Source organism: Mustela nigripes, chromosome 13 (assembly GCF_022355385.1).
Source record: "Mustela nigripes isolate SB6536 chromosome 13, MUSNIG.SB6536, whole genome shotgun sequence".
NCBI classification, from domain to species: domain Eukaryota; kingdom Metazoa; phylum Chordata; class Mammalia; order Carnivora; family Mustelidae; genus Mustela; species Mustela nigripes.
The window spans coordinates 143,158,935-143,172,588 of NC_081569.1; the positions used below are offsets into that span (position 1 = coordinate 143,158,935).

At 50.2% G+C, this 13,654-nt stretch overlaps 1 protein-coding gene across 2 annotated transcripts in view; it reads left to right on the forward strand.

Moving 5' to 3' along the window:
- LOC132000299 (cytochrome c oxidase assembly factor 8) overlaps positions 1-11,693 on the forward strand; it is a 24,534-nt gene extending 12,841 nt beyond the window's left edge. The window contains exons 2-5 of one of the 2 annotated variants that reach the window (XM_059374111.1): positions 3,909-4,106; positions 4,725-4,788; positions 5,214-5,372; positions 11,310-11,391. In XM_059374111.1, coding sequence (XP_059230094.1) covers positions 3,909-4,106; positions 4,725-4,788; positions 5,214-5,372; positions 11,310-11,311 — 423 coding nt within the window. In that variant the 3' untranslated portion in view covers positions 11,312-11,391. Of the gene's footprint in view, positions 1-3,908; positions 4,107-4,724; positions 4,789-5,213; positions 5,373-9,828; positions 9,920-11,309 lie in introns of both variants that reach the window. The other variant, XM_059374110.1, reaches the window with a different exon arrangement.
- The last annotated feature ends 1,961 nt before the right edge of the window (positions 11,694-13,654 follow it).

Sequence of the window (13,654 nt, forward strand, 5' to 3'; positions counted from 1 at the left end):
GAGAGAGAGAGCACAGGCAGACAGAATGGCAGGCAGAGGCAGAGGGAGAAGCAGGCTCCCTGCTGAGCAAGGAGCCTGACGTGGGACTTGATCCCAGGACGCTGGGATCATGACCTGAGCCGAAGGCAGCTGCTTAACCCACTGAGCCACCCAGGTGTCCCAGAAATCTTTAAAAAAAAATAGCCCCCAGATGGAAACAATCCAGATGTCCTCAGCTGCTGAATGGATAAAACCAATGTGTACATCCGTGCTATGAAGTATCCCTCAGCCGTAAGAAGGCAGGAGGTTGACGTGGGCTACAGCGCGGGTGGGCCTTGAGAACGCGTGGTGTGAGGGACGCCGGGAAGGAGCACAGACTGCACGCGTCCGTGGACGTGAACTGTCCGCGATGGGCCAATCCATGCAGGGGCACCGTGGGGCTTTGGTTGCCAAGAGCTGGGGAAGGAGAATGGGGAGTCGGTGCCGAGAGGCGGCCGCCTTCTTGGGGCAGGGACATGTTCCCGACTGGCAGTGGTTGCGCACCTCTGGGAACATGCTAGAAACACTGAACTGCATTCTTTATGGGACTCGTTGTATAGTATGTGAATCATTTCTCAGACAGTTGATGAGAACAGTTTGTAAGAATCAGTTGGCTGTGGAGCTTACGAGGAAGAGTATCATAGTTCATTATTACCTGTGCAGTGTGTGCCGCACGTCCTGTACCAGCAAGGTACGGCCTTCACGTCCCTTAAACACGGACCAGCACACTGGTGGGGGCGGCCCCACCGAGTCCTCGCCGTGGCCCCGGGCTGCTCTCTACTCCCCCGGCTTGCAGACCCCAGGTCCACCTCCAGCCACAGCAGGGAAAGGCTTCTGGCCCCTCTGCCCCCACAGAGTCCTCGCATCCCCCTGGAGCAGGCCTGGGGGTGAGGTCCCTCCTCGCACCCCTCTGGGGGCCTCCTGTGTGGTTGCTCTGGAAATGCTGAATTGCAGGAACATCTGCACATCTGTCTTGGCACTTTTCCAAGCATATTTTTTCTGTGAAATAACAGTACTTTAATCTGGGATAATTGACATGCATTTAAGTTAAACATTTGTATAACAGACTTGGACCATTTTTAAAATTTAAATTCAATTAATCAGTGTAACGTGTTACTGGTTTCCGAGGTGGAGGGCGGCGATTCATCAGTCTCAAGGAACACCCAGTGTGCATCACATCGATGTGCCCTCCCTAATGCTGTCACCCCGTTACCCTGGCCCACACCCGCCCTCGTGGTTCTTCAGCTCACTTCTCAAGGGCTGAGTCCAGGGGCCTGAGTGAGTGTGCGCCCACACTGGGACAGGAGGGTACGGACCAGATGTGGAGCCGAGCGGCCGGGAGCGCTTTTGCTGGGGCCTCTGCTTCCTTCCGTGCTGCTGGTGCCCGGTGGGCAGTCATCAAACCTCAGCCATTCTGTGGGCAAAATGATTAGCTTTTATTTCTGCTTTTCCCAATTAAATTGTTGGTGAGCAGCCACGTAGACAAAAAACCTGCTGTAGGTTAACATTTGCGAGCCCTGCGTCTCTTCTTAGTTCCTTGCACCTCGAAATGGTGAGCCTGATGTATTGAGATGCCCTGAAGGCAGCGCCTCCTGAGGGAAGAGGAATGTTCATCGTGTTTGTTGTGATATTTTTGGGGGGTTTGTAAGTTTTAACCTTTCTTTTAATTGACTTTGAGGTGTAATTTGCATACAGTGAAATGAATACACCCATTTAAAATGCCCATTTGGTGAGGTGTGGTTTTTGTTTTTTTTTTTTTTTAAGATTTGTGTATTTATTTGACAGAGATCACAAGCAGGCAGAGAGGCAGGTGGGGGCAGGCGGTGGCGGGGGGAGCAGGCTCCCTGCTGAGTAGAGAGCCCGATGTGTGGCTCCATCCCAGGACCCTGAGATATCATGACCTGAGCCGAAGGTGGAGGCTTAACCCACTGAGCTAGGCACCCCCGTGATGAGTTTTGACAAACACGAATCTTTGCAGTTTTCACCCCAGTAAAAGAGCGAGACCCCCCCCCCCCCCAATCTCTAGTAGCCACTGATCTGATTTTTTCTGGAATGCCGCACGGTTCAGTCCCAGAGCACATGGTCTTCCGTGCCTGGCTCTTCCAGTCTGGGTATTGTTGGCTGACTCCTCCGTGCTCCTTTCTGTTGCTGCGAGACGGTGCGTGGGAGACACTGTTATTGGAGGCAGAAGGCAGGGTCAGTAGTTGTTGTTTTAAATAACTTAGAAGAGATTTCTAGGGGCACCTGGGAGGCTCAGTGGCTTAAACCTCTGCTTCCCCCTCTCTGCCTGCCTCTCTGCCTACTTGTGATCTCTGTCAAATAAATAAATAAATATTTTTTTAAAGTAAGGTTTAGAAGAGATTTCTCAATTGAGTGGTATTTTCCCCATGAGTTTTGGTTACTCTTTTAATGGACAAATGGAAGGCTAGTCTTTTGATTATTCAAGTGATCTTTTTATTTTAATACCGAGTTTGCTGCAGCCCAGTTTATATACAGCAGTACTCCCTGCTGACGAGGTGTGCACCACACTGCGGTTCAAGGTGGAGAACGTTTCCGCCAGCCCAGGAGATGCCTTTGCAGTCCGCCCCTGTCCCCACCCCAGCGCCTGTCCCCCCAGTGTCCTGTGAGTAGAATCCTGCCGTACGCAATGTCTTGATGGTCTTGATGTGGCTTTTTCAGGGAACACGAAGCATCTGAGATTCACGTGTGTTGCACATAGTTCTCTGCTATTGAAGAGCACCCGTTGTGCGGACACGCTGTGCTTTGTTTTCCACTCACCAGGCTGTTTCCAGCTTGGGCAGTTATAAATAAAGCCACTTCCAGCAGTCATAGACAGGACGGGTGTTTCTGGGATGAGTAGGCAGGAGTGGGTCGCTGGGTTGTGTGTGAAGCGTGGTTTGCATTCCCACCCGGGACGTGGAAGAGCTCACGTGGCCTGCGTCTTCAGCAGCCTGCAGCGTTGCTGGGCACTTCTGGGGTGGTCTTGGCCATATTGAAAGGTGTGTGGTGGGCGCCTGGGTGGCTCAGTGGGTTAAAGCCTCTGCCTTTGGCTCAGGTCGTGATCCCAGGGTCCTGGGATCGAGCCTCACATTGGGCTCCCTGCTCGGCGGGGAGCCTGCTTCCTCCTCTCTCTCTGCCTGCTGCTCTGCCTACTTGTGATCTCTGTCTGTCAAATAAATAAATAAAATCTTTTTTTTAAAAAATTGGATCATCTGGGCGCCTGGGTGGCTCAGTGGGTTAAGCCGCTGCCTTCGGCTCAGGTCATGATCTCCAGGTCCTGGGATCGAGTCCCGCATCAGGCTCTCTGCTCAGCAGGGAGCCTGCTTCCTCCTCTCTCTCTCTCTCTCTCTGCCTGCCTCTCTGCCTACTTGTGATCTCTCTCTGTCAAATAAATAAATAAATAAATCTTTAAAAAAAAAAAAAAATTGGATCATCTGTTTTCTTGTTACTGATTTTTGAGAAATTTTATATATTCTGGGAACAAATCCTCTTTCAGATTTGCATGTGTTTTCCCAGTCGGGGGCTCGTGCTTTTGGTGTCGTAGCTAAATAGTGGTTGCCTAGGGTAAGATTGTAGACCCTGTCTACTGTTTGAGAAGGTAGAGGTTGTTACAGTTTTAGCGTGACCCATTTTGAGTTAGTTTTGTATATGCTGCGAAGTAAGCCTGAGGTGGTTTTTCTGCATTCAGGCTGAACTAGCCCGGCGCCGTGGCAGAACGTGCTGTACGCACTGCTCGTGTTCGTAGTGTTACGGTTCCCTCAACTTGGTGTCCTCTGACACGTGGTGTTAAACAGAGGAAGCCAATGGGGGACTTTAATAAGTCTAGACTGTTCGTTACATATATAGGGATTCGTTTAGTTTATGTTAAAACCCTGTGCATTTTGTTAAAGGTCTCAGGATTCTGCCCTCCAAGAAAATCTTGCCATGATTGGATAGGACCCCCAGATAAACATTCAAACCTTCGACCCGTTCACTTCTACGTCCCCAAAAACGAATCACCGTTGGAACAGAAGCTAAGACAATTAAGACAAGAAACACAAGAATGGAACCAACAGTTCTGGGCAAAGCAGAATTTGACATTCCGCAAGGTAAGCCTGGAGCAGAGGCTGCGGGAGGGAGAAAGAACCAGGGCGGCCACGTGGGGGCGCTCAGTCCCCTGCTGTTCCGAGTCCCGGTCCTGCCTCCTCCCTCCCTCCCCACCCCTGCCCTCGGCCTCCCGCCCTCCCTCTGCCGCGTCTGAGAACGGACGGGCGTCGCCCGGGGTTCTTCAGTCAGTATTGCGTCTGTCCGGCAGCACTAGAATGTGTGTGTGTTTATGAAAATAGGGTTTGTGATGTGATCTCATTCGGAGAATTCAGAGCTGTCAGCAGCGCACTGTTGATGAACTACTGAGAAGGAAGTAGAAATGCGCGAATCCAGAGGAACGGATTTAAGCTTTGTATGTCCAGCTGTTGGGGCAGGCTGTCTCGGACGGACTGACCCATCTTGCTCTGGATTCATGAACAGACAGGACCTCCCAGAGTTTAGTAAACATCTAGTTTTCAAATCGTGCTTCAAGCATGGGACTTCGAACCAAATTCAGGCGGCTTAAACCGGTGTGGAGTTGGGTCCTTTCTCAGAAATCTGCAGGACCCCTCGAGCCGCGTCCTAGCCCAGGGGAGATGGCGAGACGAAGAAAGGGCGTTCTGATGCTTGTCTTCTTTTAGGAGAAAGAAGAATTTATTCGCTCGAGACTGAAAGCTAGAGGCCTGGACCCCAGAGCTGGATCAGGTTCGTCCCTTTGTCCTGTCTCTGCTAGCGTGCTGTGTGTGAGGGACTGCGCCAGGCGGAAAGAAAGGACGAGGAGGCGCCCGTGCGGCGCGGCCGGTCCCGTGTCCGGCTCTTGGGCGTGATCTCGGCGCGCTGAGACCCAGGTCCTCACCGCAGGCCCGGCCTGACTTCGTGGGCAGTCTGCTAGAGGTCCTCCTCCTCCTGCCCCTCCCTGTGCCCCTCCCCCCAAAGAAAGGGTGTCCAAGGGAGGAGAGAAGCCCCGGGGGCGAGTTGTGGTCTCCTTTGGGACAGGTGCTCTGAGCCTGTAATGGTGGGTCTGCCCTCCTCCTGCTCCCTCTGTTCCCCTTGGGGGAGATCGTCCTTCTCCTGATTTTAGGTCTTGCTGATCGATGCCTTCCCTCTGACCTTTGAACTTCTGTCCCAAGGTCCCCTGGTTCTGCAGCCTTTTCTGCGGAAGAGCGCCGTCTCTCTCCTAGACCAGCTCCACTCCGTGCGTTCTGACCTCAGCTCAGGCTGGTGCCCACCAGCCCCCCGGGAGTCGCAAACGTCACGGAAGCCCTCCTCAGAGCCCCCCCCATTTCTCTGTGAGGATTTCCTCTTGCACATTTCCCAGCACTCGGAGCGCTCCCTGACTGATACACCGCTTTCCTTCTGGCGCTTGCTAATTCTGTGACCGCGGTGGTAGCTTTCTGACTGGTTCTGTGACCTCCAGTCTTTAAATCAGGGGTCGGCAAACTTCCTGTAGTGGGCGAGATAGTCAGTAGTCTCATTTTCTGGGCCGTGTGGGGTCTCCGTCTCGGCTGTTCAGCTCTGCCGCTGTGTGAAAGCGGCCATGGAAAATACGTAGACTAATGGGCATGAGTGTGTTCCAGTAAAACTTGATTTCCGAGAGGGCAGGCGGTGGGCCGCATTTGGCCGGTGGGTGTAGTTTATCAACTCCTGCCTCAAATTCACTCTGCAGTGCAGCCAGACCATCCTTCCCCAAGGGCAAATTTGACATTTGTTGCTTAGCTTAGGTTTTCAGACTCCACATGACTACAGAATGGCGGCTGTGCTCTGGGTCTGGATTGAAGGCCGCCACGGCCCTGCCTGGCTACTCTCCGCACCTCGTCCCCCGTGCCCTGTGCTCGATGTGGCGAGAACACTGTGCTCTATTAGTCTCTGCTCCCCTGAGCCGCCTGCTCTTTTCTGGATAGAAGATCCAGAGTAACTTTGATCATTTTCTCTTGCCGTCAGTGTTAGGCCTGAATAACATTTCATAATGTTTGTTAAACAGATTTCTGCTGTCAAAACGTGATTCTCATGGAAAATCAGAAAACCATTGGCCCTAAAAGCCATGTCTCTCGTTGGGCTAAAGCGCGGTTCCCTCTCTCTCTGCTAATCCTTAGTCCGGCCAGAATCAGTTCAGGATGGAGAGCTGCGGAAGCCGGACCACATGGTGGCGGGCTCTGCCGTTGGCTGCCATCAAGGTGCTGGCTTGGCGGGCTGGAGCCGGCGGGAAAGGATGCTGGGTCCGGTCCTGACAGCACATGGAGAGTAGCGGCTCACAGTTTCAGCCCGCAGCTGCGCTGGGTGCTACGCTGAGTCCTCTGCTGCGTCTTGTGTTTTAGTTCCCACCATGACCCAACGAAGTGGCTCCTGCGACTTTTGCCATTTTAGAGATGAGGAACCTGAGGGCAAAGTATGTAACCAAAATGACACAGTAAGTGGAGGGGCCTAGATTCTGGCCTAGTGACTTGGGTTTCCGGCGCTTGTCTGATGTGATCTTGCCCCAGTGGCTCTCAGCTTGCCCTGTGCTGTCCTGGCCCCGGACCGTGGTCACAGTTGCCACAGCCCTAAGGGAGGGGCATGCCAGCCTCAGGAGTGTGCCGTCAGGGTCGTCAGGGTCAGGGAGGCTGTGACATAACCACTCTCTGAACAGGTGGGAGAGGTGGTTTTGAGTCTTGTCATTAATATCACAGAGTTCCTGTAGATGGCGTTACCATGTACTGGAAGGTTGGGCTTAAATCAGATCTTTTAATTAACTTGGTAATGAAACAGGAAAGAATGTATCAAGGAAAGGGACACCATAAGGGGAGGCACCCACTCTGTTAGCATTTCAACCGTTTCCAGGCTGCGGTGATGGTGGTGTGGGGGGTAACACAGGCGTGTCGCCTCCATGGGCCCAGAGTACACGAGTACGGGGTCCTGCAGACTGAGGGAGGAAGAGGTCTGTTCTAATTAACGATGACGGAGAATCTGCTTCTGGCCCAAAAGAGTAAATTTGGATTCATGGCCCCTATAATATAAATAGGTTCCAAGTATTTCAAGAAGTTAATTATTAAAAATCAGTTATTTATGGATTAAAAGTTAAATACGGTATTTTTGATTGTAGAAGGTTCTTTTTTTTTTTTTTTTTTTTTTTAAGATTTTATTTGTTTATCTGACAGAGATCACAAGTAGGCAGAGAGGCAGGCAGAGATCCCAGGACCCTGGGATCATGACCTGAGCCAAACACAGACCCTTAACAACTAAGCCACCCAGGTCCGCCTAAAATTCACATTTTATTTACAATTAGTAGTAGTCAGCATTCACAGGATATGTGCGATCATCACCATATTTCATTCCAGAACATTCTCGTCACCACAAGAAAGCCCGTTCCCACTGTCAGTCAGTTCTCTTCCTCCCACCGGGTCCTGATGGCCGCTTAATCTGCTTTCTGTCCTTATGGACTTGCCTGTTCTGGACCTTTCCAGATAAATGGAAACATATAATATGTGGCCTTTGTGTCTGCTTTTCCTCTTTTTAAGATTATGTTTATTTATTGAAAGAAGGAGAGTGCGTGTGAATGGCAGGGCGTGAGGGGAGCAGAGGGAGGGGGACATGCAGACTCCGCGTGCTGAGCGCAGGGCCTGCCGTGGGGCTCGATCCCGTGATCTTAAGATCATGACTTGAACCAAAATCAAGAGTCAGACATTTAACCAACGAACCAAAATCAAGAGTCGGATTTAACCAACTTAGCCACCGAGGTGCCCGTGTGTCTGCCTTCTTCCCTTAAGTGCATGTTTTCAGGTTTCGTCCATGCTGTAGCATGGACCAGGATTTCAAAGATTTTTTTTGGCTGAATAATAATCTCTGGTGGGGATAGACCGCATTTTGTTTGTCCATCAGTTGATGGGCATTTGGGTTGTTTCTGCTTTTTTGACTTATGAAGACTGCTGCTGTGAGCGATTGTGTATCATACCTACAAGTGGAATTGCTGGGTCATATGGTAACCCTGTGTTTAACTTTTTGAGGAACTGCCAGGTTCCTTGCCATAGTGCTGCCCTGTATGACGTCCCCCCGGTCCCCCCGGCAGTACGTGAGGGTTCCAGCTTTCCCGTGTTCTCCCCAACGTGTCCTGCTGTCTGTCTAACCATCCTAAATTACGGCCTATGATTTTAGCTGTCCTGGTGGGTGTCAGTGGTATCTTACTGACTTGATTATTTGAATTTCCCTGATGACTAGTGATACCAAGTCTCTTTTGTGCTTTTTGGAGAAATACCTATTCAGTTAATTTGCCCATTTTTAAAGTGGGTTATTCTTTTTTGTTGTTGTGATGGGTTCTTTTTTTTTTAAGAATTTTTAAAAAAAGATCTTATTTATTTATCTGACAGAGAGATCACAAATAGGCAGAGAGACAGGCAGAGGGAGAGGGAGAAGCAATCTCGGAGCCCAATACGGGGCTCAGTCCCAGGACTTTGAGATCATGACTGGAGCTGAAGGTAGAGGTTTAACCCAGTAAGCCACCCAGGCGCCCCAAGAATTTTTATTTATTTATTTGACAGAGAATGAGAGAGAGAGCACAAGCAGGTGGAGTAGCAGGTAGAGGGAGAGGGAGCAGCAGGCTCCCGGCTGAGCAAGGAGCCCGATGCAGGGCTCGATCCCTGACTCTGGGATCATGACCCAAGCTGAAGGCAGACACTTAACTGACTGAGCCAGTCTCTGTGATCTCTGTCTGTCAAATAAATAAATAAAATCTTAATAAAAAAAAATGATGGTGTGGTGCTGACACAAGGACAGGCACAAATTTTCATCTCCTTGATTTAGTCAGTACATTTTATTTATTTATTTTTAAAGATTTTATTTATTTATTTGTTTGAGAGAGAGAGAGAGATCACAAGTAGGCAGAGAGGCAGAGAGAGAGGAGGAAGCAGACTCCCTGCTAAGCACAGATCCTGATGCGGGGCTTGATCCCAGCACCCTGGGATCATAACCTAAGCCGAAGGCAGAGGCTTAACCCACTGAGCCACCCAGGTGCCCCACTTCCTTGCATTTTTACATGAATTTTAGGGTCTGGTTGTTAGTTTCTGCCAAAAGCCAGCTGGGATTCGAGAGGGATTGTATTGAACCTGTGTGTCAGGTTCATCTCAGCAGTGTGAAGTCTTAAAAACCATGAACATTGGAATATCTTTCCATTTATTCGTGTCTTCTTTCATTTCTTTTAGCTGTGTTTTGTAGTTTTCAGTGTGTAAGTCTTAACACTTCCTCTCAAATACATTCCTGGGTCCTTTATTATTTTTGATGCTATTATAAATGGAATAGTTTTCTTCAATATGTATATATGTATATATGTTTCAGTTAAGTGAACTGTGCCCAACATGGGGTTCAAACTCATGACCCCCAGATCAAGAGTTGGTTGCTTCACCGAGTCAGCCGGGCACCCCTGGAATCGCTTTCTTAATTGCATTTTTGGCTTGTTTCTTGCTGGTGTGTAGAAAAATATAGTTGATATATGTATTTTAATCTTATATCCTGCAGCCTTGCTGATCTCTGTTAGATCAATAGTAGTTTGTGGGTCTTCCCCATTAAATCTTAATGTTTATATTGTTTATTTGACAGACAGAGATCACAAGTAGGCAGAGAGAGAGGAGGAAGCAGGCTCTGCTCAGCAGGGAGCCTCACTCAGGGCTTGATCCCAGGACCCTGGGATCCTGACCTGAGCTGAAGGCAGAGGCTTTAACCCACTGAGCCACCCAAGCGCCTCCAAATCTTAATGTTTAAATTGAAATTAATTTTCAGGCCAAAAAGCAACATTAGATGCAGAAGAAATGGCTGACTTCTACAAGGAATTTTTAAGTAAAAATTTTCTGAAGCACATGTATTATAACAGGTAAGTATTTTTTTCTTAAAATCTGAATATTATATCTGTATAAGGTAGGATTGTTTTTTTATTTGTATTTAGTGACATTTATGTTTATATTAAAGGTAGATGTTGCCATAAACCTAGTTTTTACACTTTTAAATAAAATTGATAGCTTAAAGATACTCGGGTGGCAACCCTATGACAGTTTGTACCCCTCGTGCTTGGACAGTGCTTTCCACTAAAGGGAACCTGGACTCTGTGGAGAAGCTGGTCTGGGGTGGGAACAGTGCCAGCTGAGTTGAGACACCTTGTATGTCCAAGTGTGGAGGCTTAGAGACCAGCAGGGTCATAGGAAAACAGCACTGGAGCCAACTGGAGGGGCTCAGGCCAGGGTTGAAGCCACTTCAGCTGCATAAAGGAAATGACCACTGTGGATTAAAATACACATCAAATATGCAAACGTCTTTGCAGTCATAACAATATTGAAAAGCTCAGTCACCTCTGGGTATAGGTAGGCAGCCAGCTGTATTCTTTGGATTCTAAAATAGGGGTGCCTGGATGGCTCAGTGGGTTTAGCCTCTGCCTTCGGCTCAGGTCATGATCTCAGGGTCCTGGGATTGAGCCCCGCATTGGGCTCCCTGCTCAGTGGGGAGCCTGCTTCCCCCTCTCTCTCTCTGCCTGCCTCTCTGCCTACTTATGATCTCTCTCTCAAATAAGTAAATTTAAAAAGTCTTAAAAGAAGAGTCTGGAATGTGTGCATTCTGTTTGGAAACCTCCCGAGCTTGGCCCATTCAGCAGCATGCAATTTCCAGCACGTTTAGTACAGTAACTCATGGGCAGGGGAGCTCGAGACTGTGAACTCTATCCCAGTATTTGCACAAGCAGCTCTGGGACTCTCTGCTTGGAGACACAAGTGGCCCAAACTCAGATCATTTAGAAAGGAGGGTGTGGAGTTGATGATGCCGGCACGTGTGGTGAGTTACCTGACGTCCGCAGAGTGCTCTGCCTCGTGCTGCCTGTGCACGTGAAGTCACCAGGATGGTCCCTGCTGAGTCCTGCCGGCCATTGGCCCCGGGGCTATACTCCCATCTCGCAGCAGTCGCCTCTCTCCTGGACTCTGGGCGCCCCAGGCTTCTCTCTCGGAGTCCTTTAGCAAAAACTAGAGGGCTGCAGCAGAATGGGAAAAGGTGGGGGTTGGGTAACACGGGGCACTCACTTTGTTGAGCCTTATTCTTGGTCTTATTCAAACCAGTGGGGGAAGGAAGGCTCTTATGGCCCATTGGGAAGAGACCGTGGGGAGAGGTGGAGGGTCAGAAGGACTTTCCTGTTGGCTGGGAACTCCCCTCCGAGGCCTGGGCACTAGTCCGCACTTCCTGGGGGGGTGTCACATGTGTCTCTCCTGTTTCTCTCTATACAGAGACTGGTACCAGCGTAATTTTGCCATCACCTTCTGCATGGGAAGAGTGGCCCTGGAGAGGGTTTGGAACAAGCTTAGGCCAAAACCAAAGGAGACAGCACGGAGGAGCCCACCCTGACCTGCCCACTCTGACCCACCCACCATCGGGGGCCGAGTTTCTGGGAGAAGCGGCTGCTTTGGGAATCCGTTCACAAGGGCTCTAGAAACCTGTAAGTGAGCTGAGTCCCACGCCTGCTTTATGGGGGCCCCTTGGCTTCTGTCAGCACAGGGTGGACTGCAGAACAGGGGGCCTGGTGAGCCACGGGCTGTGTGCCTGCCCTGACTCTGGATTCCAAGCTGGCCCTGGGTCATGGACATGATGTTAAATAAAACCCAAGCACCGTGTACCCGTGTTCTGTGTTTTTTTAATTTACCAGTTTGAAGTAGAACAGTATAAAAATACTAGTGCACACTGACCTGCATGTTCGCCTCCACTGATGGGAATGACTTGGCAGCTGGCCGCTGAGCGCATTGGGAGCTGGCTGCAGTCATACGCGCTGTGCTGTCCTGGGCCCAGCGGGCTGTGAGTCCTGGACACCCCGGGCCATGCCCTAACGAGCTGTAGCTGTCCGGGGACGCTTGCAACTGTGGACGTGGAAGCAAGTGCGGCTCCTCTGTCAGAGAGACCTCGGTTGATGGTAGAGCCCCCTTGGAGCACTTTCATCCATTTACTCTAGTGAGGTAGAGCCTCAGTTTCCAAAGCTTTACTGAACAGCTGGCTACTGGATCAGGTCCCTCTGGTTTTCAAATTAAAAAAACAAAAACAAAAACAAAAAAACGGGCGCCTGGGTGGCTCAGTGGGTTAAAGCCTCTGCCTTCGGCTCAGGTCATGATCTCAGGGTCCTGGGATCGAGTCCCACATCGGGCTCTCTGCTCAACAGGGAGCCTCCCTCCCCGTCTCTCTCCCTCTGCCTGCCTCTCTGCCTACTTGGGATCTCTCAAATAAATAAATAAAATCTTAAAAAAAAAAAAAAGATTTATTTGCAGAGAGAGCAAGTAGGGGTGTAGGCAGAGGGTGAAGAAGAATGTCAAGCAGACTCCCCGCTGAGTGCAGAGCCCGAGACAGGGCTCGCTGTCACAGCCCTGAGGTCATGAACTGAGCCAAAACCAGGAGTCGGACTGACTGAGCCACTGAGGCACCTCTCAAAATCTTTGTATTTTTATTTCATTTATCTGTTTTTTTAAAGTATGTTATACACTCAACATAGGGCTTGAATTCAGGATCTCGAGATAAAAGTCATATGCTTATTGACTGAGCCAGCCAGTGGCCCTAAATCAGTATTATTTAAAATAGGAGTGTATGGGGGTATCTGTCTGGCATCATTGGTAGAGTGTGTGGTTCTTGATCTTGGGGTTGTGAATTCAAGCCCCACGTTGGGAGCAGAGTTTACTTTAAAAATAAGATTGCATATTATAAAATGCCGAGGCTCTCTTAGTATTAGATCCTGGAGCCCTGTGACATGGGGGTGTCACGGCCTGCAGGAGAAGACAACACCTGCCTTGACAGCAGGGAGTGGGCCTTCGGAGCCAGGCCTTGTTAGCAAGCCTGCCCTCTGAGGCCTGATGAGTTAAGTGGAATTAACCAGAAGCTACTTGGTGAGCAGTTTCTGTTGCAGAGCAAAGCATGATAATACAGTCTTTTTTAAAGATTTTATTTATTTGACAGAGATCACAAGTAGGCAGAGGCAGGCAGAGAGAGAGGAAGGGAAGCAGGCTCCCTGCCAAGCAGAGAGCCTGTTGCAGGGCTCAATCCCAGAACCCTGGGATCATGACCCGAGCCGAAAGCAGAGGCTTTAACTGACTGAGCCACTCAGGCGCCCTGATAATACAGTCTTAAGCCCCGATTTCTTCTGTGGCTTCTAAGGTGCTGGGAGCAAAGATTATTTCCACGGAGAAAACTCAGAACCCAAAGGAAGCATGTCACCCCCTCCTTCCAGGGACACTTTCAAGGGCCCATGGCTGAATGGGGTGCATGTCTGCCCAGGAGGGCCGCGGTGCTGCACGTCGCCAATGCTGCCGCATCTCCCCGGGAAGCTGCGTGGGCATAGCCATGCCCTGAGCTCTAACCTGGGTGCCCAGAGGGTGGCATGTGTGCACCAGACTGCATGGAACTTGGGGTTCCGTAGAAACGCCTGGGTCCTTCCTTTACACCATACTGCGGAGCTTAGATTCTCCGCTCGTCACCAGAGCATGTGGTGCTGGGTGTGTCCTCAGAGACAGCGGAGAGCGAGAACTGGCCGGGCGCGAGCTTCGCATCCTCCTGTAGCCCGTCAGCTTCACTGGCTGGCGTGAAGGTCGAGAAGATT